Genomic DNA, 27,916 nt, shown 5'->3' with positions numbered 1-27,916 from the left:
TCCCATTTGAAAGAGGCAACAAGGGAAAGAACAAGGCGGAAAGAGTTCATTTTGGCAACAAGGGAGAAGGTTTTAGTATATTTAATGCCTTCAACTTTTGAAAAACCCTTAGCAACAAGACGAGATTTATGTTTATCAATTTTTCCATCTGGTCTAAAGTTGGTTATGTAAACCCATTTGCATCTAACAAGTTTTTGTTCCTTTGGAAGAGGAACAAGGTCCCATGTATCATTTTCCAATAGTGAATGATATTATTCATTCACAGTTGCATCCCAATCTGGAAGGCCTGAAGCTTCTGCAAAGGTGTCAGGATCATAATTCGCTGAAGCTTGAGGCAATAAAAAAGAGGCTCTATCGAATTGAGAACATGTACGATGTTGATCTGTAGGATCACCTACAAGAGCACTTGCTGCATCCCGAGTAGCACAGATCCATTTTGGAAGCTGAGGAGCTGAAGCAGGATCCCAAGAAGGTGGGGGAGGATTGTCATCCTCGCTGTCATCATCTGAAGAAGAAATATTTTCAGAAGTAGAAGGGATAGAGAGAGGTGGCACATCCGCCGAACTAGGCTCGTAGGCCGATATATTTTTAGCAAACTTTACATCTCTTATAATGATAACAATTTTTGATTTAGGTTGAAGAAGTCTATATCCTTTGACATCTTCAGAATATCTAACAAAAATACATTTTTCACTCTTAGGTTTCTAAGGCTTTATTTGGAATATGAGCTTCACTTCCAAAAACACGAAAGTGACTTACATCTAGTTTAATTGAGCTCCATGCTTCTTTTGGAGTAATATTATTTAAAACCTTAGTAGGAGAGTGATTTGCTATGTAATTTGCACAGTTAATTGCTTCTGCCCAAAATTTAAGACTAAGTCCTTTAGATTGAAGCATACAATTAGCCATTCCTTTTAAGGTGTGATTCTTCCTTTCAACTACATAATTTTGTTGTGGAGTATATGGAACAATATGTTGCAATTGAATTCCATTCTCACTGAAAAGTTGATGAATTTGTTGTTAACATATTCTCCACCATTATCAGACCTTAGCTTAAGAATTTGATGTCTAGATTATTTCTCAACAAAGTTCTTAAGGGCCAAAAACATTCTAAAGACTTCACTCTTGAGTTTTAAGAAGTATACCCAAGTGTGTCTGGAGAAATCATCAATGAAAGTTAAGAAATACTTGTAGCCATAGAATGAAACAACTAGAAGTGGACCACATAAATCACTATGCTTAAGATGTAAAGGGGTTGAGGCATGCCAAGAGGCACGTTTTTCAAAACTATCCCGATGATGTCTTCCGAGTAAAAATCCGGAACAAACAACATCTCTGCAAGATACCATAGGAAGACCTGTCGCCATATTTTCTTTACATAGATTTTGAAGGGAGCGATAGTTTAAGTGACCAAATCGCTCATGCCAAAGTTTGCTCACTTCATCATTATAAGCAACAAATATCGAGGGAAGAGTTGATGACTCAAAATTGTTAGACTTATACAACCTTGTAGAATCATCAGCAATGCCAGTAGCTAAAATCTATCTAGGATCTCTTAGGTCCTTAATTACAACATCATGAGGTGAAAATTCAACGATTTTACCTTCACCTGAATGAGTTATTTGATATACAGAAAGAAGGTTGCATGATAAGGTTGAAACACATAATACATCAGTAAATTGACCATTGTCTGGATGAATAGTTCCAGTCCCTACAACACTAAGAGATATATCATCACCAACATATATATTTTTGGTGTTACAATAATTTAAAGAAGAAAACATGGCTTGTTTTTGGGCATGTTATAAGAAGCTCCAGAATCAATGAGCCACTCATGAGAATTAGAAGAAGAATATACATTTAGTGCATAACCAGATCGAGATGCTTGAAAAAAACATGTAGAAAATGCTATTCCCGAAGATGAAGTTGAAGTTGAAGAGTGCTCCAAATGGATGTTATGCTTCTTCATTGTTGCTTCCAAGGCTTCCATCTTAAAGCATTTGGATTCTAAGTGGTCATCACGATTACAAAAGTTGCAATGTCTATCAATCTTCTTCCCTTTGTTTTTATTTTCCTTATTGTTTTGTTGAATTGATTTTTCATCTTGAGACTGAAATTACTTAGGACCCTTGTTTGGTTTAGGACCATTCTTTTTAGGATGTTGCTTCTTAGGATTATTTGAATTTGGTTGCTGCTTGGATGCTAAGGATTTCTTAGAAGAGTATCCAGTATTAAGAAGACCAAGATGTAACAGTTTTTCTTGTTCTCTTATTAAAGAATCACAAAACATATAAAAAGAGGGGGACTTGTAGGCTTGTCCTTGAGAAATAAAGGCTTCTCTAGTAGAATTGAAGGTGGAAATAAACATAGAGTGCTTTGGTCATAACTTAGTAAGAATGGAATAGATAAGGCTACCGTCTTCTTTCTTAAACTTAACACCTTCCAAGAGAAGTCCAAGGGTCTTGAACTTGGACAAAAAATCTTCAATGGAAGAAAAATTATTGGGGTCCAACGTAAGAAACTCATTTTCGAGTTATTGGGATCTAATCTCATTTTTAATTCCAAAAACTTTATTGAGTTGTTTCATTGCTTCATCAGGGGTATCAAGTTCTGTGATATGGAATCTAAGGTCTAGAGAAATAGATATCCCTATCAACCCACATGCTTGATCTTGCTTATTTTCCCATTTGGCTAGCTTATCTTCATGTTTAGGTTTAGATTTTTGGCCTAAGGCTATTCTATAAAGACCTTTACTTCTAAGTAAATGCACAATAGAGGATAACCATTGGAAATAATTGGTGATGTCAAGAATAACTAGGCATGAACTTTCCATTTTAAAATAAACTGGAGCTAAAGATGTTGAAACTAAGTGTTCCAATGGAACGTTCTCTAAAAATTAGGTTGATTAAAAAAACGGCTTTGAAAACAACTTCCACATGAAGAAATTATGGCTTTTTGAAGAAAATTTGTTAAAGATGCCGACAAACTATGTGAATGTTGGGAAGTGAATGATAGTGTTATATTTAAACAACACCCCCCCCCCCCCCCCCCAAAAAAAAAAAAAAACATTCCCAAAACTATGTGAATGTTGGGAAGTGAATGATAGTGTTATATTTAAACAACATCCCCCCCCACCCTTTTCCAAACTTAATCTAATTAGGTCACTTTTAAAAAAAGATTATTTTATGTGACCCACTTTTATAAATAAGTGAAAATCAATTTTACATTGGTACTTTGTGAACTACCCACTAAATTGTAACTTAAATAAAAGATAAAGTGATTTCAGAATTATAAGTGACTCACTTTTTATAATGGGTGAGAACACTTTTACATAATGTGACTTTAAAACATAAGTTACATGTGATTTTTGAAAAAGTAACTCAACAATCACTTTTTATAATGGGTGAGAACGCTTTTACATAGTGTAACTTTAAAACATAAGTTACATGTGATTTTTGAAAAAGTAACTCAACAAAAAGAAACACTTGAACCCAAGACCTCTATTCTCATAAAGTAACTTTGGACCAAGTGAGCTAATATAAAAGGTTAGTAATTTTTGGAAAGGAGGAAGGGTTTTTTTTTTGCTCACTGAAACTTTGGAGTGCGTGCTTACTTGAAAAACCTCTTTTGCCCTACAAAACAAAACAAACAACCCAAAATGAACATGCAAAAGAAATCCAAGCCTTACGACTTAAAGTTAGATTTGGTTGGAAACTAAATATTTTCCTCAATGTTTCTGATTTTCCGAGATCACACTAAGGCATAACAGAAAAGATAATAAGCATGAGATTTTTTTTTTTTTTTTTTTCTCTCTGGTTTTCCCAGATCGCACAGAGTCACGGGGCAAAGAGTATACACAAAAAATGAAAGGTGGTATAGATACGGTAATATTTTTTTTATAAAGTACTATAAACCGAAATAAACAGAGAGATAAATAATTATAACTGCAAATAAAGATTGTATACCTCCAAATCTTAAAAATGACCCAGCTAGGGCTATCGGAAACCATTTCACGTGAACGAAAGGGGTTCCTCACTGGAACATATGCTCCTAACATAATAGAGCAGCCCTCTAGACCCGAAAGCAATCAGAAACAGTAGATCTAGGAAACGACAATCAGATGTAGTTGTATTGGCTTCATATTTGGATCGCCAACGGATGCAGCCCTCAAATAGATTTGATACCATACAAGAATTTATAGGGTAATTTCCTTAAATAGAACACCAAAGGACACCAGTCACAAATAGATCACAGATAGGTACACCAATATCCTTGACGTGGTTAAAACCCTCAAAGAGGGAAACAGTCCACGGCCTGAGCCAACGCGGTCACTTTAGGCCATTTATTAATGTAAAATAAAGAAAATTTACATAAGCTTCTCTCACGAACGGTCACCTTACAAATGACCCTCGATGCTCTTTAAATAGAGATCATGGACTAATCGGGTGTTAAGCCACAGATCAAGTGTCGGTAATACCGAGGAGAGAATGAACCTTCAGATCACTCCATGTCTAGAACATATCGTGACCGTCAGATTGTAAGTTACAAAAAGTACATAGTAAAGAAACACACTTTACCTAACAGTACACTAGACCAAGTTATACTTAACTATTTACTATGTGTCAGAATATCATAATAGACATGTGGTAAGGAACACCTTAAGAGAGGCTGTCCACAGAATCAGGGTGGGAGAACTCAGATATATAGTGCACAGGAGGCACAGACTGTTGGGGATGTTGGTCAGAGTGTTCCTCATATCTATGTAGTACTAGATAATAGGCAGGCATACCATCATGCATCTATCATTGAGATGGATGGTAAGCTTTGCGATCAAGTTGTTCTATTTTGATTGACCCTAGATCTAATTATAGTTATGTTAGTCCTGACTTGGTGGATAAGTGTGGTTTGAATAAATAAGTGCATGCATAATCTTGGCTAGTGCAGTTGGCTACAAGTACAAAGAAGTGAGTTCATCATTGGGTAAGAGCTTTTGCATTTGATTTGAATGGTATGCCTACCGCAACACATTTGAATGTATTACCATTGGGATCATACAATATGTTGTTAGGCATGGATTGGTTGTACCTTCATAGGACCAAGCTAGATTGTTATGAAAAATCCATTGAGTGTTTGGATGAGAGTGAGGAACGAAGAGTCTCACAGGGAAAGAAGAAAGCCACATCAGTTAGGATGGTGATAGTTTTGCAGGCCAAGAGTAGTCATAGAAAAGGGTGTGTGTTATTTGCAGTGCATATCTCTAGTGACAAAAGTAAGGAAGTTGTGGAAGCACATGTTTTGAGTAGGTACCCAGTTCTACAATAGTTTTAGGATGTGTTTCCCACAGAGATTTCAGAGTTGCCACCTCACAGGGAAGTATACTTTTTTATTGAGTTAGTGCTAGGGGAAGCTCTAGCATCAAAATCACCTTACAGGATGAGCACAACTGAGTTGGTAGAGTTGAAGCTGCTGTTGAAGGAAATGTTGGACAAGGGATACATTAGGCCAAGTGTATCACATTGGGGCGCGCCGATATTGTTTGTAAAGAAGGAGGATGGTACTCTCAGATTGTGCATTGACTGTAGGCAGTTGAAAAAGGTGACCATCAAGAACAGGTATCTATTGTTGGGGATGGATGACTTGTTTGATCAATTGAAGGGATAAATAATGTTCTCGAAGATTTATTTGAGATCCATATATCATCAGGTATATCAAGGAAGAGGACATCTACAAGACATCTTTCTGAACCAGGTATGGTCATTATGAGTTTGTTGTAGTTCCATTCGGTTTGAATAATTCTCCAACTACATTTATGTGCTTAATGAATAGTGTGCTGCGTCCCTATTTGGACAAGTTTGTTATTGTGTTCATTCATGACATATTAGTATAATCTAAAAAATGAGGAAGAGCATGTCGAGCATTTAGCAACATTGTTGAGATTGTTGAGAGAGCATCAATTGTATGCTAATCTCAACAAGTCCAGTTTCTTTCAGACTGAGGTACATTACTTGGGGTGTGTTGTTTCCAAGGGTGGCATAGCCGTGGATCCAGAGAAGATAAGAGATATCATGGAGTGGGAAACTCCCAGGAATGTGGATGAGGTGAAATCTTTCATGGGGTTAGCAGGTTATTACAAGAGGTTGATCATGAACTTCTCACAAATTTCTTTTCCTATTACATCGTTGCAGAGGAGAGGTAAGAAGTTTTAATGGACAAAGGAGTGTGTTGGTGTCCAAGTAGGGGTGGTTATCTACCTGATTCTGACATTAATATTATCAATCCGGGTGCGTATCCTTTCAAGGCAACGCACAAGGTATATGCAGGGGCAAACATGTGATCTTTCCCAACCAAGGGTTTGTGGTTTAAGATTCAAAACATAAATGCAAGATTAATCAACTTACAAAACTGCAGAAATAATCATAAACAACAAAGTATTGTAACAGCAACACAAACTACCAAATCACACACACACACAAAGACGCAACACTTGATCAGAAGAGCGGGCCTAGCTCTCTGATTAGGGCTGTGTTAGCCACGAAAAGAATTAGAACAACAAAATGGGTGATCTTTTATTAATTGGTAACAGAAGTTTACAATGCTGATGGGTGAACCCCCATTCATAGGATCAACCTGCGTTTTATACACCGCGAGGGAGATTAATAGTTCTCCCGAAAACATAGCAACTACAGATACAAAGATATACATTGGTTGGAACAGTATCAACATCAGATGCCTGGGATAGCAGGATGGCTCCAAGAATAGTTCAGGGCATCTGTTCTCCAAGCTGTGTGACCTCCTGCTGATCGGCCGTTACCAGATCTGTTGCAATACGCCGAGTTGAGGGTTCTTGTTCTCATGCTGCGGTCAAACACATAGTTTAGTTCCGCAAATTGGTAAACTCTATACGTTTTACTTCATTAATTAAAATATACCAATAGGACAGTAAGGGGGGAATTTACCTTGTAAGTTTAACATAACAGCATGGGTAAATAAGTGCAAAAATAGCAAAAAGGGTAATGGAAATAGGCATAAAGGTGGCCCGATTTGGCACCCAACATCTCCCCCCAACCAGCCTACTACATGTCCTCATGCAGTCCTCCGCTTTCGCAAATCTGGGTTCTGTAGACTGTATGTTAGATGAAGCTGGGCAAGATCATATTCCGCAGCCATTTCTGTCCCTGGAACTTTAAATCCATCTGAGAGGACAACTTCCTTCCACCAATCCATCGGGACATCATAGGCTGGAGTATATTCATCAGTAGGCAACCAGAGAACAAGGAACTGAAACCGGAGCCCCATCCACTGGGACCCACATGTCTAGACACATGCCACATACCTGGGCACCCTATTAAGTACACGTGCAAAATTTGGTGCCCCAAAAGGTTCTCTTTCCCAGACAGCTGTTGGTGACATCATCCATCTCCTCTGACAGCAACTAAGGGCCTCTTTCTGAAATGTGGTCAGTTGATTGACACAGAGATCAAGACACCACTTTTGTGTCCTCACCATTCTATCTCTGTTTTCCCCAATCCCTAAAAAGGTCTTGTGCTTATTGAACACTGTGTCTGCCCTCTCATGCTCCCCTCTTACTATGAATGGCTTGGTAACTTGATTGGATTCAAAAGTGTTACTAGCCTTCTGCCAATGAATCTAGTTAAAAGCGTAAGAGGTGAGGGCCCTCAGATGAATGTCCCCCACATATGGGACCGGGTTGAAATCTCTGTCCAGCCGCAATAAGTACCCGTGCAAGTACAATTCACACATCAGATGTTGTGTGGGTACATCATGACTCCTCAAAATCCAGAGGAATTGCACACCATCCTCCATCTCATAGCTGACCTCATTTTTAATACTTTCCATGCAGAATAAAAGGAAATGTTCATGCAAAAATAAGGAATAACAAGAAGCAGGGGGACGACATGCCATAACCTCTTGCACTAGCTTGAACATCTGCTCCTTGTCATTCTTCAGCTCTGCCGCTTTCTTCTCCAGTTGTTCTATCTTGAGCTGTTGTTTTTCCTTCCATAACCTCATCACATCCATACGCTCCACATATCCAAAAATTGTGGTGGAGGCCCTTTCCTCAGTCCTTCTGATTTCATTTTTATATTGGGCTGTAGTAGACTTCCAGGACTGAATTTCAGCTATTAGGGCATACTCCCGATCTTCAAATAATTGGTCAATCGGGTCTGTCTGAGTGTCGGCAGAGGTCATGACTATCTGGTCCGTTTGGATTTCTGCGTCAACCTGGATAGTCTTGGCCCTTCTGGCTTGCCGTTTGTGCTTCCTTAATTGTTTCTGCATTTTATTCACCTTCTTTTTCAGCTTCCTCACTTCCATTTTGAGCCGCATTATTTCCTTGAACTGCAGCTGGTACTTTTGTTTCATTAGAAGCCTTCGCTGCTTGCACAGCTCTATCCACTCCTGTTTAACCAATATTTCCTCCACCAGAGGCAGATCCCTCGAAACATTTCCTACTGTGTTGACTGGGGGATTTCCCTCCCCTGCTTGCTCTTCGTGCTCAATAGCCTCCTCGCCTGGTTGTATTGCTGGCTCAGTTGTCGGGATTGTTTCACTTAGTCCCTCTTCGCCAACCACAATCTCCTCTTCATGCACACGTTCTGCACTTGGCAATGTGCTGGCGAGACATTCTCCCGCTGCTGTGTCTGCTGGGATTCCTCCCAGTTCTCCAGCTTCCATACCTTCTCTTCTCCTTTCCTGCTCCAGGGCACCAGCCACCGGAGCGACTTCCACTCTATGAGTTTGTGGCCTCTGTAACAAATTCAGAGCCACCGGGATTACAACATTTTCTTTTTCCCCCTCTCGAGGGGAATGATTCACTCTTGCTCCTCTTGGAATCGAGGCAGAGAAAGGGGATTGGGGTGCATCTTCTACAATTGGCCCCGAAGTTGACACTGGTTCTTGTGGTATAGTGTCAATCTCGCGCCGTGGCTCTTCTGCTGCTTCCTCGATGGGTCCCACAGCTTCCTCAACTCTGGGCCCTTCTTGCCCTAGACCTTCCTCTTCTCTGAATTCCATGGCTGAAGTGCTCACGACCTCCTCCATTATTTCCATGGTGGCAGGGGATCCCTGTGGGGTTCCTTCGGTTGCCATATCAACTGCTTCGCCCACGCTGACCTGCTGTGGGTCTGCTCCCATGACTGTCGTAGTGTCCTCTTGCTCTGCTAGTTCCATGGGTGAAGCTGGTTCTTGTGGTACAGCCTCATCCGTGGTACTGGCAGGCCTTTCTGAATCAGCCCCTATGTCTGCCACTGTCTCCATATTTTCTGCTTGGTCCTGGGGAGCTACCGCATCCCCCAATTCCTCCGTCTCCATCTCCACCTCCTCTGGTTCTTCCTGATCAACATAGTCATCTTCGACAGGATCCTCCTCCATGGCTTCAAATCCTTCTGCCCTAGCGGCCATAACAACTGCTACCTGTTCCTCCGTGGAGTCCTGAAACACCTCCCACGGAATCAGAATCTGTTCAATGGCGTGCATTATCAGTAGCCGCACCAACCCATGATGCGTAATGACCGCCAGTACTTGTCGAGCCCCCTGAGCCGAATGCGCCATTAGATGAAGGCTCCTCAGCAGGAAGTAGGGCACATTCATGGAGAATGCCTCTGCCTGTGGAAATCACAGATGGGCTAATATGCGGAGGTGATATCTGAAAATCGTGGAGTATCTGCCCTCACATGTCATATATTTGATGACAAATTCTGCTACTTCTCCCCACGGATATGGTAGTGAATTCCTGTCGTATCCTCTGCCTTTCTGTGCTATGCTCTCCCCAGCTTGAAGGAAAGCCTCAGGGAATTCCGGAAGGGGAGTTCTCCTTACAAACCATCGTTCCCCAACCTGCGGAAGCCCAGTGACTTCCGCAACGATTTCTTCTGTCACAGGAATTGCCACTCCGCGAACCTGCGAGCCTTCTTCCCCCAGGTTCTGCACGAATTCCACTGTCAATTCTTCATCAAATCCCCTTAACCTGTCAAAATATACATCCCATCCAGCATTCCGAAAGACCTACCATACCTCCCAATTGCTCCGAACTTCTCTTGTGCTTTCTAGTTCATGGCAAATCGATCGGCCACCCATCATTGCGAAGGCAGACACCGCACGTCAACTACAGTCAGTTGACAGGGGAGAGTGACAGGTTTCTAGACCGTTAGGAGTTGAAATAATGTCATGGCTGATTTGGAAAAAATGGGACAATCAGTACTGGTATGTTTGGGAGTAATGGAAAATCCAGTACTAGTACGCTCGGGAGTAATGGCGAATCCAGCACTGGTACGTTCGGATATCATGGCAAGTTAGGGTGGTACAGAGGTGTATTTTGAAAATTAAATGCAGTGTGTGGGGAGGTGACCAATATGACCTGGCGGTACGAATCCGCATCCCAAAGTTTATTTAAAAATACGATTACAACATACCACCATCATCATATTTGGTTGAGCGGCATTATGTGCACTAAATGCTTTTCATGGTACACTGTCATTTCTTTTTGCGGTTCTCCCCCCCGCCAACTTTAATGATGACCATCATTGGAACGTTTATTTGTCCTTTTTGTAATATTTAATTAAATCCATAAAACGACAGATACGTACTTGCAGACTTACCTGACGGAGTGACAGCACAACGTGTAGCAGCACTTGAGTGGCAGCACAGTGAGTAACGGCAATAATGAGTAACAACTGCTTTGAAGTAGTGGAACAGTGAGTAACGATAGTTGCGGAGTAACAACAGCTATGGTGTAACAACAGTTGCGGAGTAACGACAGTTGCGGAGTAACGACAGTTGCAGAGTAACGACAGCTACGGTGTAACTGTAGTTGCGGAGTAACAACAACTACGGTGTAACGACAGTTGCGGAGTAACAGCAGCTACGGTGTAACGGTAGTTGCAGAGTAACAACAGCTATGGTGTAACGGCAGTTGCAGAGTAACAACAGTTGTGGAGTAACAACAACTACGGTGTAACAACAGTTACGGAGTAACAACAGCTACGGTGTAACAGCAGTTGCGGAGTAACAACAGCTACGGTGTAACAGTAGTTACGGAGTAACAACAGCTACGGTGTAACAACAGTTATGGAGTAACGACAGCTACGGTGTTACAGCAGTTACTTAGTAACGGCCTCGGCGGAGTAACAACAGCTACGGTATAATTACAGTTGCGGAGTAACAATAGCTACGGCATAACAACAGTTATGGAGTAATGGTGGCTACGGTGTAACAACAGTTATGGAGTAACATCAGCTACAATGTAACAACAATTATGGAGTAACGACAGCTATGGTGTAACAATAGTTATGGAGTAACGACGGCTACGGTGTAACAACAGTTATGGAGTAACAGCAGCTACGGTGTAACCGCAGTTATGGAGTAACAACAGTTACGGTGTAACCGCAGTTATGGAGTAACGACGGCTACGGTGTAACAACAGTTATAGAGTAACAGCAACTATGGTATAACAGGAGTTACGGTGTAACAATAGTTATGGAGTAATGGCAGCTACAGTGTAACAACAGTTATGGAGTAATAGCAACTACAGTGTAACAGCAGTTAAAATGACAGTGCCGTGTTACTTTCTCCTCGCCATATTTCTTCGTTGTTCTTGCAAAAGATTAAAAAACAATATATATATATATATTATTATTATTATTTTGTTTCTTTTAGATTTTTAATTTAATTTAATTTAATTTTTTAGATTTTTTTGTTTTTGTTTTTTTAGAACAAAGAGAGGTTATCTTGTTTTCCAAAGACCATTAAATCAGATGATTCAGAAAGATTTTTAACAAAGGCATCTTTAGATGCTAGATGGTGGTATAAGTTATGACGGTGTCCATTCACCAGGAACGAAGTCTGGTTTCCATCTATTGTCCTTAGTCTAACCGTTCCATTGTCGAACACTGCATCCACTTGATATGGGCCCATCCAGCGAGTGCAGAGCTTGCCTTTGAAATCCTTAAATCTAGAGTCATACAATAATGCCCAGTCCCCCACCTGAAACACCTTGGTTTTGATGAATTTATCGTGCCATTTCATTCTCTGCTATTGAACAACAGTAGTTCTCTGGACAACCACTGCTCGAATTTCATCCAACTCATTCAGCTGTTCCAGTCGGTGTTTCTAGGCTTCTGATAAATCTAGGCCTACTTCCAGAGCTGTTCTGAGTGTGCTAATCTCAAATTCCACCGGAAACAAGGGGGATTTTCCATAGACTAATTCATATGGAGAAAACCCTGTTATATTCTGCCATGTCGTTCTATATGCCCAAAGAGCTTTTGGGAGTTTCTGTGCCCAATCCCGGTGATGGCTTGCTACTATCTTTGTCAAGATATTTTCCAATACCTTGTTTGTGCTTTCTACCTGTCCATTCACTTGGGGATGATAGGGGGTTGTCACTCTATGCTTGACCCCATATTTCTGCATTAGCTTTTCTATCATATGGGAAGTAAACTGTGATCCATCGTCTGATACAATCTCCCTTGGAGTCCTGTACCTGGCAAAAATTTCTTCAAAAAGGAAGTCTGCCACCTCTTTCTATGTTGCTCTTGTGACTGCCCTGGCTTCCACCCATTTAGTTACATAGTCGGTGCAGACCAAGATGTAAGTCTTCTGATGCGAAGGTGGGTTGAAGGGACCAATGAAATCGATGGCCCATTTCTCGAATGGTTTGAGGACTATCTGGGGCTGTAGGGGCATCTCATCTGCTTTCCCAGGTTGTCCCATCCATTGACAGCTATCACACCTTCGCACATAATCCCGAGCATCATGGAAGATGGAAGGCTAGTAATACCCCATTTGCAGTACTTTATGTCTTGTTCTTTTGTCTGCAAAGTGTCCCCCACAGGGTCCGCCGTGTGCAGCTTTCAATATCTCGAAAATATCATCTCCTGCTACACAACGCCGAATCTGCTGATCCACTCCCGTGTGGAAGAGATACCCTGCCATCCATGAGTATCTGGTACTGTGGTGAATGATCTTCCTTTGCTCCTTATAAGATAGGTGACGAGGCACTTTACCTGTAGCCAAATAGTTAGCAATATCTGCATACCACGGAGTGTTAGCAGAAACTGCAAAAAGATGCTCATCCGGAAAATCATCTTCAATTGGTGTTTCTTCACCATCACATTCTATCCTAGATAAAAAGTCTACGACCACATTATCTTTACCTGGTTTATCTACTATGGTGATATCAAATTCTTGTAACAGTAACAACCACCTTGTAATTCGACCAGGGGTAACAGGTTTGTTCATTAAATACCTAATGGCTGCATGATCAGTGTGCACAAAAGTAGGATACTCGGTAATATAATGCCGGAACTTGTTGATGGCATAAACGACAACAAGAAATTCCTTCTCAGTCACTATGTAGTTTAATTCAGTAGGAGCCAAATTTTTACTAACATAGTAGACTGCGTAAGGTACTTTGTCTTCTTGCTGTCCCAACACTGCACCAATTGCTGTCTGAGAAGCATCCGTATGAATGTGGAACGGTAGTGACCAGTTAGGTCCTCTAAGGACTGGAGCACTGCAAACTAACTCTTTAATTCTTGTAAATGCTGCGTCATAGTCTTTATTCCACACAAATTATGAATCTTTCATTAATAACTGAAACACAGGGTGTGCTACTTTTGCAAAATTTTCTATGAAACGTCTATAATACCCAGCACAACCAATGAAACTGCGTACCTGTGTGACCGTTTTAGGTGTTGGAAAGTGCAGAATTACCTGTATCTTTGCTGGATCCATTCTGATTCCTTCAGCTGAGAGTAAATGTCCCAGAACGATTCCCTCTTCCATCATCATGTGACATTTCACTGTACTCAGAGAGACGTGTGCTTGTATACACCTCGCAAGAACTTTTTCCAGATTTTCCAATCCCACTCTGAATGAGTCCCCATATGGAGTAAAGTCGTCCATATAGATCTCAACACTGTCATTTATCAAGTCAGAGAAGATTCCCAGGATTGCCCTCTGGAATGTTGCGGGAGCATTACACAGGCCAAAAGGAAGGACCCGGTATGCAAATGTCCCCTAGGGGCATGTGAACGTGGTCTTGTCCTAGTCCTCAGGAGCAATCTGGATCTAGTTATATCCACTAAACCCATCCAGAAAAGAAAAATACCTCTTACCAGCCAATGTGTCCAACACTTGATCAATAAACGGCAAGGGGAAGTGGTCCTTCTGCGTCGCCTTATTCAACTCTCGATAATCTACGCAGATCCACCATTTGCCATTCTTTTTGGGGACCATTACCAGTGGTGAGACCCATTGGCTGTCTGAGATTGGGTAGATGAAACCCACATCCAGTAACTTCTGAAGTTCTTCTTTTACCACGTTCTTCAACGCCGGGTTCATCCTCCTCTGAGGTTGCCTTATGGGACGACAATCCTCCTTGATGTATATGTGATGGGTGCATAAGTTAGTCGGGATTCCTTTCATATCTGCATAATCCCAGGCAAAGGCCTCCTTATGTTTTCGCAGAACGTCTATAAGCTGCTCCTTCTGAGATTCTGACAGGTTCGGATTAATGTTCAAGGTTCTCCTAGGTTCCAATTCCACTTGTATACTTTTATGGGGTGCATCAGTTCCTCTAATCCTTCCGCTGTTTCCATACCTTCCTGAGTCTCACAGCTCAGGATGGATTCTAAGATCTGCTGGTTTGGTTCTGAAACTGAATGGGGATCATCCATGAAAGAAGTGATCACATCATCTTCTGATCCGGCTTTCAATTGTAGGGCCTGTCCAATAGTAAGGATAGGTCGTACTTCTTCATCTTCCGTTCCATCCTCTACTGCAGATACAACCTTCTTAGTGTTATGCCTGTTAGAAATGACCATATTCCTTGAGCGGCACCAAATATAAGCATCTACAGTGGCCAACCATGGCCTTCCCAAAATTAGGGGATGACCACCCACTGATGACTATGTATGTAATACCAGGAAGTCTATAGGGTAATGCCATGAGTCTACTGAAATTGTCACATCCTCCAGCTTTCCTACAGGTTTAACTGTAGATCTGTTTGCTAATTCTAGGACTGTAGGTGTATGCTTTAGATTACGAAGTCCTAGGATGTGCATGGTTTTAGTAGTGATGACATTGATGGCAGCTCCTAGGTCTACTAACACATTTGGAATCTCTACCCCATTAATCTGTACTGTCAAGATCGGGTTCCCCAGATCTCCATATTTCACCGGCATAGATTTTCCCATCATAAAATCTGACAACTTTCCCATAACATGTATAGTGAGGGGATCTTTAATTTTCTTAGCAGGTTTCTTGGAACAATATTCCCTAAGTGTCTTTGCATAGATTGGCACATCCTTCATGGCTTGTAGTAAGGGAATTTTAACAAATAAATTCTGCAACTCTCCTAGTAAATCAAATTCAGATTGAGGACCTGGTTTGCTCATGATTAATCTCTCTGGATAAGGTGGTTCCGAATGATGCTGTTTGACAGGAGGCGTCTGGGTTCGATCGATTTGGTTTGGCTCTTCATTGACCGACTCTGCCTCCCTACCTTCACTATCAAGCTGTTTAATGATAACTGGAGGAGGTGGGACATTAACTGTCCGACCTGATCACAGATTCATTTCGTACAGCTCTGCAGTGGAGATACTATATGAAGGCAGGTTAAGAACATCAGCTTGATGAGCTCCCTTATTGTTAGGGTTAGGGTTAGGCTACATTGGGAGCTGTGGACGGGCCGGTTGGTTACTAGGAGGCACATTGGAGGGCAATTGAAGCTGTTGCTGGGGCATCTGTGATGGCATTTACTGAGGAAACTGACTAGGAGTGGATCCTCGCCAAGTTGGAGCCTGCAGGGAGTTCATATTGGCTTGAGGGTTCCACTGCTGCCAAGGTGGGTACTGGTACTGCAGCCACATGGGAGGATAAGGCATGGTCTGGGGATTCATATTACAATTATTAAAATACTGAGATGGATCCAAGTACATACCTTGATTTCCCATCGGAGGTTGGGGCTGCCATGGCTTCCTCGATCCCATGAGATACAACTGCTCTATGTCCTCCCCGATTCCTTGAAACACTGCTTTCAAGCCTGGTAAGGAAGGGCATGAGCTGGTCGCATGGTTGAGCTCGCAGATCGCACATTCCTCTATGGCATTCAATGGAAATTCCCTCTCCAGATGTTTCTTCCTGCATTTTGGACAAAACACTGCCATCGTCCTGTCCAACTCTAGCTGCTTTTGTTTTACTTGCAGAGTGTCCATCTGCACTGACAGGGTGCTGAGGATATCTGTTCTCAGGTTATCTAGCAAATTCCTGATTTCTGCTTTTGTAACACCCCCGCCAGACCCCTTTACTGAATGGACCCCCTGCTTGTTTCTCGCAAGTCCCCTTGAGCACTGAATACATAATTTGCAGATGTCTTCGAACTTCTCCTTGGAGATATCTCCCTTCCCCACAATGTTCAATAGTTCCATCGAGTCTTCTCGAAGGGATCGAAGGAGGATAATCTTTAATATTTCCTTATCTAGGTCAGAATGTCCTAACCTTTGTAAGGTGTAGTTGAACCTTTCCACACAATCTTCCAAGCTTTCATCTTCTTTCTGCGCGAACTTGAAGAGTTCCTCCTTAATGTTCCGGGATTTACAGTAATCCTGGTATTTCTCCAAGAAAGCCGTCTGCATATCTTCCCATGTAGAAATGGACTTTCCTCCAAGGCCCATGAACCAGCGCAGAGCCATCCCTTTTAGAGTGGAAGGGAAAATCTTCAGCTTCTGGGCATCCGTTGTGTAGTCATACCCCGACATACTATATCAAACTCAAATAGAAATGTGTCAGGGTCTTCAGAGATAAGCCCATGGAAAGTTGGTAAAGCTGCCAATGGAATAGGCTTTGTAGGCACACCGGTTCCTAGATCTCCAATAGGGAAATCGATGGTGGAGTTGGTAGGAGCCATGAATATTTTCCAATAATCACTGGGGATCTTAACAGGCTCTGTAGAGGGTGGCTGAGGATTCTTTATTACCGGAATTCGAGCTGCTTTAGTAGCACTTCCTCGGTCTCTTGGTGATGTAAATATCTCCTGTGGCCTGATGGCTTGATCCTTCGGCTGCAACTCCCTTTCCTTTACCAGAATGGTCTGATTCTACCGATGCTCTGCTTGCAACTTCCTCTTCTGCTAACACCAGCTCAAGATTCTCTGACTCAGGTCCACTGCTAGATGCTTCTTCCATGGTCAGAGGGACCTGCTGTGTTGAATCACCACAGAATGCTACAGTCGATACTGGCTGTTCCACTGACTATCCTTCTGACTTCACCCTTCTTGCTCCTGGTCTCACAGCTATGCGAGAAGATGCTTCGGATTTAGCCTTTGCTATGATCTCTTGTATATAGGTTTTTCTTCCCAGGTCTGGTCTTCCCCTTCTTGGGGCTCTCCCTCTGCCCCTTTTATTGGGTTCTCTGTTCATACAAAAGTTGGGTTGATGGGGGGTTTCTGTATGAACCTACAATGCTTCGACCCTGGAGTAAGGTGTCAAAAGACCATTCCTTCCCTAGGATGAAGGACTCAAGGAAAAGAAAGGCAGCTATATAAAAAAACTAGGGTTTCAAGCCTGGAGCAGGGTGTCAAAAGACTCCTCCCTCCCCAGGAACAAGAACCAAAAACAATCAAACACCACGGGAAACCCTAATATTCCAGATCTGAGCAGGATAAAAACTGTCCCTCCCCAGGGTAAGACTAGGGTTTTTCCCCAAAAAGAAAACACACACAGGTTAAGAAAGAAAAATAATTCTAGCTCAAGGCCTGGAGTAGGGCGTCAAAGGACTCCTCCCTCCCCAGGACAAGAGAATGGCCCAAAATAATCAGAAAAATGAAAAGAATGAACAAACAGAAAGAGTACCTACGCTCAGGACCTGAAGCAGAGTGAGAGAACTCGTTCTCTCCCCAGGATGAGAGATTGACCCTCTGGCCGGTCTGGATCGTTGTTTGCACCTTGTTAGCCTCCCCGGCAACGACGCCAAAATGTTGGTGTCCAAGTAGGGGTGATTATCTACCTGATTCTGACATTAATCTTATCAATCCAGGTGCATATCCTTTCAAGGCAACGTGCAAGGTATATGTAGGGGAAAACACATGATATTTCCCAACCAAGGGTTTGTGGTTTAAGATTCAAAACATAAATGCAAGATTAATCAATTTATAGAATTGCAGAAATAATCATAAACAACAAAGTATTGTAACAACAACACAAACTACCAAATCACACACACACACAAAGACGTAGCACCTGATCAGAAGAGCGGGCCCAACTCTCTGATCAGGGCTGCGTTAGCCACGAAAAGAATTAGAACAACAAAATGGGTGATCTTTTATTAATCGGTAACAAAAGTTTACAATGCTGATGGGTGAACCCCCATTCACAAGATCAACTTGCATTTTATACACCGCGAGGGAGATTAACAGTTCTCCCGAAAACATAGCAACTGCAGATACAAAGATATACATTGGTTGGAACGGTATCAGCATCAGATGCCTGGGATAGCAGGACGGCCCAAGAATAGTTCAGGGCATCTGTTCTCCGAGCTGTGCGACCTCCTGCTGATCGGCCGTTACCAGATCTGTTGCAATATGCCGAGTTGAGGGTTCCTGTTCTCATGCTGTGGTCAAACACATAGTTTAGTTCCGCAAATTGGTAAACTCTATACGTTTTACTTCATTAATTAAAATATACCAATAGGACAGTAAGGGGGGAATTTACCTAACATAAGAGCATGGGTAAATAAGTGCAAAAATAGCAAAAAGGGTAATGGAAATAGGCAGAAAGGTGGCCCGATTTGGCACCCAACAGAGTGTGAGGCCAATTTTAAGCAGCTTAAGTAGTTGTTGAGACATGCATCGATGTTAAAGATTGCAGATCTGAAAAGGAGTTTGTAGTATGTACAGATGCTTTTTAGAGAGGACTTGGTGGATTCCTTATGTAGGAAGGATAGGTAGTGTGCTATGAGTCACGGAAATTGAATGAACATGAGCAAAAATATTTGACACACGATCTTAAGCTAGCAGCGATCATACATACATTGAAGATGTGGAGGCACTATCTTCTAGGCAGGAGGTTTGTACTGATGAGTGATCCAATTTTTGGAAGTATTTCTTTTTGCAGGTTTAGGCACAAAGTTGGCCTTCAGTACAACTTATCATCTGTAGATAGATGGATACATTGAGAGGGTCAACAAGATATTGGAGGACATGTTGAGGATGTACATGATGCATCAGCATCAAAAGAGGGAAGAGTATCTTCCACTGGTAGAGCTCTCCTATAACAATGGGTATCAGGAATCTTTGAAGATGAGTCCATTTGAGGCATTGTATGGGTGGAGTTGCAATACTCCCATCAGTTGGAGTGATCCAATTAACAGGGTGTTGATTGGACCAGACATGTTATGGAAATGGAACAGGAAATGTAGGCAATCAAGAAGAATTTGAAAGCAGCACAGGATAGGAAGAAGATCTATGCATATCGAAATAGTTTATTTAAGGAGTTCTAGGTTGGGGAACAGGTGTACTTGCACATCAAAGAGAAGAGCTCCTTACAGATTGGATCATGTGCCAAGTTGGCACCACGATTTTGTGGAACTTTCAGGATTATTCATAGGATTGGGCCAGTAGCCTATCAAATTGCACTACCTTGGGTAGTAATTCCATGATGTTTTCCATGTGTCATTTCTTAAGAAGTATGTCAAAGATGTTGATCATGTGATTGACTAGTTTGTATTGCAAGTGGAGCCAGATGAAGAGTTCCAGACAGAGCCTCATTGTATATTACAGAAAAGGTGCTCATGCTCTAGAACCGAGAAATCGAGTAGGTTAAAGTGCAATGGAAGCACTTTGGGCCCGATGAAGCTACATGGGAGATGGAGGATCAGATGCAAACTATGTATCCTTCATTTTTTTCCAGTTGAGGAAAAGCAATTTTAGTATGATATTTGGTATATATTTTGGCATATGTTTTGGTGTGATGTTTTGATATATATATACATCTGTATATGGATGTAACTACTGCCATGAGCTAGGTTATAAATCTCCAAAAAGAGGTATGGGTGTCATGTCATTATAGTTGTCATGTTGTCATGCTGTCATGTTGGTTTGATTATCAACAGGGTGATCATTGTAAATACTGCATCAAGTTATATTATATAGCTCCATGGGAACTATGTTTTCTTTTCAGTGTTTTTGTTGAGGTATAGATGTGGTTGAACACCGAGGATGGTGTCCCCCAAGGGGGAGGGCTCTGTAACAACCTTGGTGAAAATTCCATGTAATAAAAGTAAATAAAGACAAAATAATAACCAAGGTTGATGGGACACTTATTCCAAGCTGAATGTTGGGAAAAACATCCTAGTGTGGGTGTTCATTTGGTTTATTATGGCTAAGTAAATTGGAAAAGGCCATGGCTAAGGCTTTGGAAAGGAAAAATGGAGTTTTTGGCACATTTATTTATGAAAATAATGGAAATTATGATAAAAGGAAGGTGAAAGCTCATAGGTTGCATGTGAGGAGGAAAATGAAGGAAAATAATGGAAAATGAAGAAAATAAAGACCTAATTGATAAAAAGGCTTATGAGCATCAGTTTGTAACCTTTTTCTAGTTCAATTTTGGAGCTCTCTCATTATTCTCTCTCTCTCTCTCTCTTAGACACTTAGAGTTTTCTTGGACCACTTGGGCATTGGACCAAGAAAGGCAAAGAAGGAAAGAAGAAGGAAGGAGAAAGTAAGGAAGAGCGTGATCAAGCAGCTACAACAAGATTCTTTGTAGGTACTGATTTGCATGTGTGTTTTCCTTGCTATATTTGGCATGCATGGTATTGCATATGGTTATTTTGTTTTTATGGCATGGGTTTTTCTAGTTGGGACAATGCTTTTCAGCTTAGCCTTGCCATTTCCGGATAGTCATGGTGTGATGGGGTTCTCATGTTTTGGTTGAGCTGGATTGTTAAATGGATTTGAAGTTGAGTGATGTGGATCTACGAATGATAGAACACATGGCCTAGTAACCGCTGAACTGAACTATGGGTTACGGTAAAGCCAAAATTTGTGTTGCCTTGGTGGGCCTAGGAATCCTTAACCGATGAAGGGTGGGAGATACAATAAATCCTAGAGGTGGTTGCCCTTGATTAGCCCTATGAATCCTTACCAGTGAATGGAGGGATATACGGTAAATCCTAGAGGCTGGTGTCTCAGTTTAGGGCCTAGTGATCTCTGGATTAAACTAGGATTACGGTAAAGCCTGAGAGACTAGGAGACAAGAAAATTCCTCATAGTGTAGGTGGAGAAATAAGGTGGCATCCATGCTTGTTTTGGATTAATGATCTGGTGTAGATCTTGGTAAATCATGTTATTACATTTTTATTGTGTTGGCATAGTGATCTGAGATGGATATGGTAAAGCCTGTTTTTTATCGATGAGGGTGAGGTGGTTTAGCCTCGAGATTCCTTGGTTGGTTCTTTTGGTCTGAGTCCCACATTCATGCTTGGCAGATGACATGAGGGTGAATGGATGAAGAGAGAATTGGCTCAACCATTCTATGGTCGGGTGGAACGTGGTAGTCCCATCCTGGGTTGGATTTTGCAACATTAATAAGAGGTTCCTTCCTTGTTACCTTATGTATAAATGTATTGGTTTATATATGGATTCCATGGGTGATGTATCCTTGATAATTTTGTTGTTATTATGTTGGTTATAAGCATGTATTATGATAGTGATGATGTATGACTCTCCTCATGTTTTGATTTGTAAATGAGTGAACAATGTATCTATGACCTAATAGATGATAATGCAACTAATGATATAAAGGATCAATGCTTCTTAGCGATTCTCATATAAGCATGAGTTCCCTATGCTTAAATCTATTGTTTACACATGTAGATTACAAATTTGTGATATGTTTGACGAAATTCTTATCACGGCTAATAGGGGTCCAGTCATTCCCTTTTTCAATTAATTGAATTTTTATCATCATTCTCTTGTTATCTTTTTGTTTTGAAGGTGTCATTTAGTTATGGGCAGTGACCTAGGATTTGGGCTTGAAAAATTGGCTCAAATCCCGAGGACACTAGCACAACACTGAGCAGAAAAGTCCCTGGACACTGTCATACCATGTTGTGGGAGATTCCATAGCCTTGGATGCATGCATGCCCATATCATGGGAGCATTCGGGGGTTAATTTGTCTAAAAACTCAGTGGGACCATGGGGTTGGTTACCTGAGAGGTTGGGATGGCTCTTAAGAGTCATGTTACTGATGTGGAAGGTTTTTATGGTGTTTTTCCGTCAGTTCCACTCCATTAAGGTGACTTAAGCTATCAAATCATATCATAGTAACTTCTCGTCACATGTTTACCTCGGTTGGCTGGTTACTTGGGTAGATGTGGGAGGAGGGTGTTCATAGAATTTATTCTACATGATGTTCTATACCTCCCGGAGTTGAGGAGAAATTTGTAGTCTTTGGTCCACATTTGCCAGCAAGGACACTCCGTTCACATATTTGATGGCAAGTTGGATGTCAGAAAATCATTAGATCACTCACTTTTCATGACTGGGAGAGAAGAAGAAAGACTTCTGAAGCTGCAAGGAACCTTTGCTCATGCACATAACTTTTCATATAGTTCTCACTATGATGAAGGTACATTTCCATCAAGTATATTATGGCATGCTATATTTGGACACTTGAGCTATGACCACCTCCATTTATTCAAGAAAAATGGTGTTATTGGTTTGCCTACAATTCCTAGGAAACTTAAGCAATGTGATGCTTGTATCTTGGGAAAGCACAACAAACAATCTTTTTCATGATTCTCATTCCAGAGCACATAGAAAAATTGAAATCATTCATTCTGATTTATGTGGCCCAATGCATGTTCCTTCTATAAATGGTAATAAATATATGATGACATTTATTGATGACTACATCAGACTGTGTTGGTTTATTTATTGAAGAACAAATCTAAATCTTTTGAAACATTCAAGAACTTTCATGCATGGATAGAAAATGATGCACAATCTCATATTGGATCGTTTTGTACTGATAATGGAAAATAATATACATGAAATGAATTTGAAAACTATCTCGCGAACATGGGATCAAACATCAAACAACCGTGCCTTATAATCCCCAATAGAACAGAGTAATTGAATTAATGAACAATACAGTCTTAAATATGGTACATTCCATGTTGTTTTTCAAGAATGTTAAATTGATGTTTCTAGCTGATGCAATTCTATGTGTTGTGTATATAAAGAATAGGTGTCCATCTAATGCTATCAAAAATAAGAATCCCTATGAAATATGGTATGGCCACATTCCTTCGCTGAGGCATCTCAGGGTTTTTGGTTCCACCTGTTATGCCTTGATACCTAAGGAACAAATAAACAAACTCGGTGCAAGGATTCACACATATATCTTCTTGTGTTATTCAAATACCTCCAAAGCATACTGTCTCTATGATGAAGTGAATAAAAAGTTTATAATATATACATGTGTGATCTTTCTTAAATATTCTAAGACTGACAACGTTGTTGAGCGGCGGGTTGATTGCTTAGATAGATTCATACATGCAAAGTCTTTTCAAGAGTTTGATAATGAGAGTCCACATATTTAAGGGGGGATCCCTATACTGGATCAATATGTGTAATATTATTCTAAATCACTCTCTCCCTCACATGAAGCTCCATCCACTTATGACAATTTGAGTGATGTGATTGACATAATTGGGAGACTAAATCTTGATTCAGCCCAACCTAAGTTTGCAAAAGGTTTTGCATAGAAGGAAGGGGTCGACTATGAGGAGAATTTTTCCCCCACAACAAAATGGGCTACCATCTAGACACTCTTTGCCTTGGCAGCTCAGAACGGTTGGAAAGTCCATCAATTAAATGTAAAAGTTACTTTCTTGAATGGAGACATAAAAGAGAATGTTTTTATGTCCAAACTAGAAGGATTTATTATGAAGGGTCAATAACTCAAAGTATGCAAGATTGTAAAATCCTTGTATGGCCTCAAGCAAGAACCACGAGCCTGATACGAGAAGTTAACTGAGCATCTTCTGAAACTCAATTTCAAACATTATGATCTTGATGATGTAACTTTGTTTGTCAAGAAAGTTGGAAAAATAGTTGTATATCTTGTGGTGTATGTAGATGATTTTCTAATGACAGGGAACAATGAGAGCTACATTGCATCCATAAAGAAAGAACTAACGAAAGTTTTTGAAATGACAGAATTGGGCTATGTTCACTACTATCTTGGTATTCAAGTAAATCAACATCTGAAGTTTATATTCCTCTCTCAGAAAAGGTACATTGGAGATTGTTGAGCATTGGGAAAGGTATGTGTTTACCACTTATTTCTTTATCTTCTCCTTTGAATCATAACTTCTTCACACTCTAAGATGGCAATATGATTAAAGAATTATGGTGGAATTACAGAGATTTGTGATTAATGCACAATGACTAATTATTGTCTTTTTCTATTCAGAAAGTGAAGAAAATGGAAAATTGTTATTCAGGAGGAAAAGACAAAGTAGAAGCAACTGCTCTCCCTTTGATAGGAAGTTGTACCCAGACGAGGAAATCAAGATCGGAGCGCATGGTCTAGGAAAAGGAAGAGAAAACATGGCATCAACGCAAGAGGAAAAAACGATAAGTTGGAGATCAAAGATATGGCGAATCCTTCAGGATCCTTTGATCCTGAAGGATCGCTTCTTCAAGACTTATCTGTATTTTTGATACTTCTGCTTGGCCATTATAAAAAGGGACAACGCTGGTAGCCCAGGGGGCGGATTTTATTGTCAATTTGTAGAACTTATTGTTGTAAACTTAACTTTGATCACTGAATCTCTTTGAAGAGAGATCGCTGTAACTCTGCCATTTATGATTAATATATAAAGTCGTTGCTGTTCCTTCTTCTGATCTTGGAGTAACCGCAATAGTGCTTCCCTGGTGGCTAAGGGCCTGGTCCTAGTGGATCACTTGCTTCCTGTATCATTATTTTACGATTACAATCATGTGTGGTTTGATTTTCTTTGCATTCCCTTAACTTGCTTTATTCAGTAATCTTTTGTTTCTAAACATTTCATTGAACTGCTCTGTTATATCAAAATCGTAATTGGATAGAAAGATTGTTATTTACAACCGAAATATTATGATGTTCCTTATAAAACCATATTGCATTGTCTAATTTGGATTCTGCTGTTTATTTACAGTTGATATCAATGTTCATTTACAGATTGATATTTCTGTTCATTTACAATTGCGATTGCTGTTCATTTAACTACAGTCCACATATAATTGCGATTGCTATTCATTTCACTATTGTTCAAGTATAATTGCAATTGTTGTTCCTTTTTACCTATGGTTAATGTCCTGTATGTTAGAATAAGATTACTGATTCTATAGTCGCTACGTGTTTTCACTTAATTAAGTTTGCTGTTCAATTTCTTTATTAGTTGAAGGTTGCTGTTCTTTAAGGAAGCTTTTGCATGGGATTATCCAGACATGAAGGGAATTGATCCCCAGCTGTGTACGCACCACATTTATACAGAAAAAGATGTTAGACCCATTTGCCAACCCCAATGGAGACTCAACCCTCACCTGAAAGATATTGTGAAAGCTGAATTACAAAAACTTTTGGATGTAAACTTTATTTATCCAATCTCCAATAGCAAGTGGGTCTCTCCACTAGTAGTGGTGCTAAAGAAGAATGGAAAGTGGAGGATTTGCGTAGATTACAGAGAATTAAACAAAGCAACATAGAAAGACCACTTTCCCCTTCCATTCATTGATCAGGTATTAGACACATTAGCAGGAAAGAAATTCTTTTCTTTCTTGGATGGCTTCAGTGGATACAATCAGATTTAGATTGCCCCTGAAGACTAGGACAAAACTACTTTTACCTGTCCTTGGGGAACATTTTCTTACAAAGTCCTACCCTTTGGCCTATGCAATGCCCCTACCACATTTCAGAGGGCCATCCTCAGCATCTTTTCAGATTTAATAAATGAAGGGCTCGAAGTATACATGGATGATTTCACACCATACGAAGATGATTTTGAGCCAGAATTAGACACATTGGAAAAGGTGTTGCAATGATGTATTGACACCAGGCTCTGCTTGAGCCATGAAAAGTTCTATATGATGATGACTGAAGGGCTTATCCTAGGTCATTATATCTCAACAGCTGGAATACAGGTAGATCCGGCTAAAATTCAAATAATTTTGTTAATACCTACTCCTACCACACAGACAGAGGTACACAGTTTTCTAGGATTTTCTGGCTATTATAGGAGATTCATAGAACATTTTTCTCAAATAGCTGCACCTCTATACGCACTGACAGGGAATGTTGATTTTGTTTGGATAGATAAATGTGACCATGCTTTTGAGGATTTGAAAAAGCTTGTGTCAACAGCCCCAGTGCTCAGAGGCCCAAATTGGGACCTGCCATTTCAAATTTCATCGGATGCTTCAGACACAGCTATTGGAGTAGTCCTTGGGTAGGAAGAAGACAAAAAACCATATGAAATTTATTATATTAGCAAGAATTTGTCTCTTGCTGAGCTAAACTATACCATTACTGAAAAAGAGTTTTTAGCTATAATACATGCTGTAAAAAAATTTAGGCATTATATCACTAGATATCCTGTTGTCTAATATACAGATCACTCTGCCATAAAATATTTAGCAAATAAACCTATTAGAAATGGTAGGGTAACAAGATGGTTGATTTTATTGCAGAAATTTGACATTACAATAAAATATTGACCTAGAAAAGAGAACCCTGTAGCTGACTTTCTCTCATGAATTCCGAAGCCAGTGGACGCAGCAGCAGTCGAAGATCAATTCCTAGATGAACATTTGTTTGCTGTTACTGTAAAGACACCCTGGTATGCTGATGTTGCAAATTATTTAGCAGTAGGCAAATTACTAAAGCATCTAACCCCCAATGAATGAAAACAGATTGTGCAATGTAGTACCAGGGGCAGATATGCACATCAGAGGATGTGTTCGTGAAGACGAAATATTTGACATTCTGAAAGCCTGTCATGACGGACCGTGTGGCAGACATTTCGCAGATCGCAGGACTGGTCACAAGGTTTTGCAAATAGGTTATTACTGGCCCACAATGTTTAAAGACGCTAAGAAGTTTGTGCAAGCCTGTGACAGTTACCAAAGAGCAGGACACCCTGGACAGTCCGACGAAATGCCTTTAAACCCACAGCTAGTAATTGAACCATTTGAGCGTTGGGAACTCGATTTTGTTGGTCTGATCAACCAATCATCAAGTTAGAAAACATATATTCTAGTAGCAATAGAGTATGTTACCAAATGGGTTGAAGCAGAGGCACTTCCAAGAGCTGTAGAGGACTCTGTAATTCATTTCTTGTTCCAAATATTTGTGCGATATGGCCTCCTAAGGGACATAATCACGGATGGAAGACCATAATTTGTAGGTAATAAAATCGCTGCAACATTAGAAAATTATCACATTCAGCACAAAATTACCACTCCGTATCACCGACAGGCAAATGGCCAAGTAGAGAGCACGAATAAGGTGATAGATGCAATATTGACAAAAACCGTTGCATCACACAGGCGTGATTGGGCTTCAAGATTGTCGGAGACCTTGTGGGCATATCGAACAACGTGGAGAAACACCACCAGTTATTCACCATATCAGCTAGTATTTGGAAAAGAACCCATCTTTCTAATAGAGTTCGGAATACAAACATTAAGAATAGCACAGGAGATCAGTCTGGATTTAAATGAGGCCTAGACTAATAGATTACAACAAATTAACGAGCTAGATGAAATTAGGCTCTTGGCTCTTCAACACACTGCATTAATTCAACAATAGAGAGAAAAATGGCACGACACCCTGATAAAAAAGAAAA

General features: G+C 40.6%; 1 protein-coding gene across 1 annotated transcript; it reads right to left on the bottom strand.

Moving 5' to 3' along the window:
- Nucleotides 1-14,930: 14,930 nt before the first annotated feature.
- Nucleotides 14,931-16,781, bottom strand: LOC149266338 (uncharacterized). Its single transcript, XM_089407949.1, has 2 exons — nucleotides 15,965-16,781; nucleotides 14,931-15,583 (listed from the first exon to the last, which is right to left on the bottom strand). The coding sequence occupies exons 1-2, from the start codon at nucleotides 16,779-16,781 to the stop codon at nucleotides 14,931-14,933; spliced, it is 1,470 nt and encodes a 489-aa protein (XP_089264075.1).
- Nucleotides 16,782-27,916: the final 11,135 nt, after the last annotated feature.

The sequence above is a fragment of the Pinus tabuliformis genome, chromosome 6 (genome assembly GCF_031772625.1).
Source record: "Pinus tabuliformis cultivar Carrire ecotype Pingquan chromosome 6, CPIR1, whole genome shotgun sequence".
Taxonomy (NCBI): domain Eukaryota; kingdom Viridiplantae; phylum Streptophyta; class Pinopsida; order Pinales; family Pinaceae; genus Pinus; species Pinus tabuliformis.
This window is presented reverse-complemented; position numbering and strand designations above follow the sequence as displayed.

What these genes read in the sequence shown, in the direction of transcription:
- LOC149266338 (XM_089407949.1), bottom strand. Translation starts at nt 16,781, where the DNA reads ATGTCGGGGTATGACTACACAACGGATGCCCAGAAGCTGAAGATTTTC. An exon ending in ACCTCCGATGGGAAATCAAG is followed by an intron (nt 15,584 to 15,964) that starts GTATGTACTTGG and finishes ATCTGTGATCAG; the next exon opens with GTCGGACAGTTAATGTCCCA.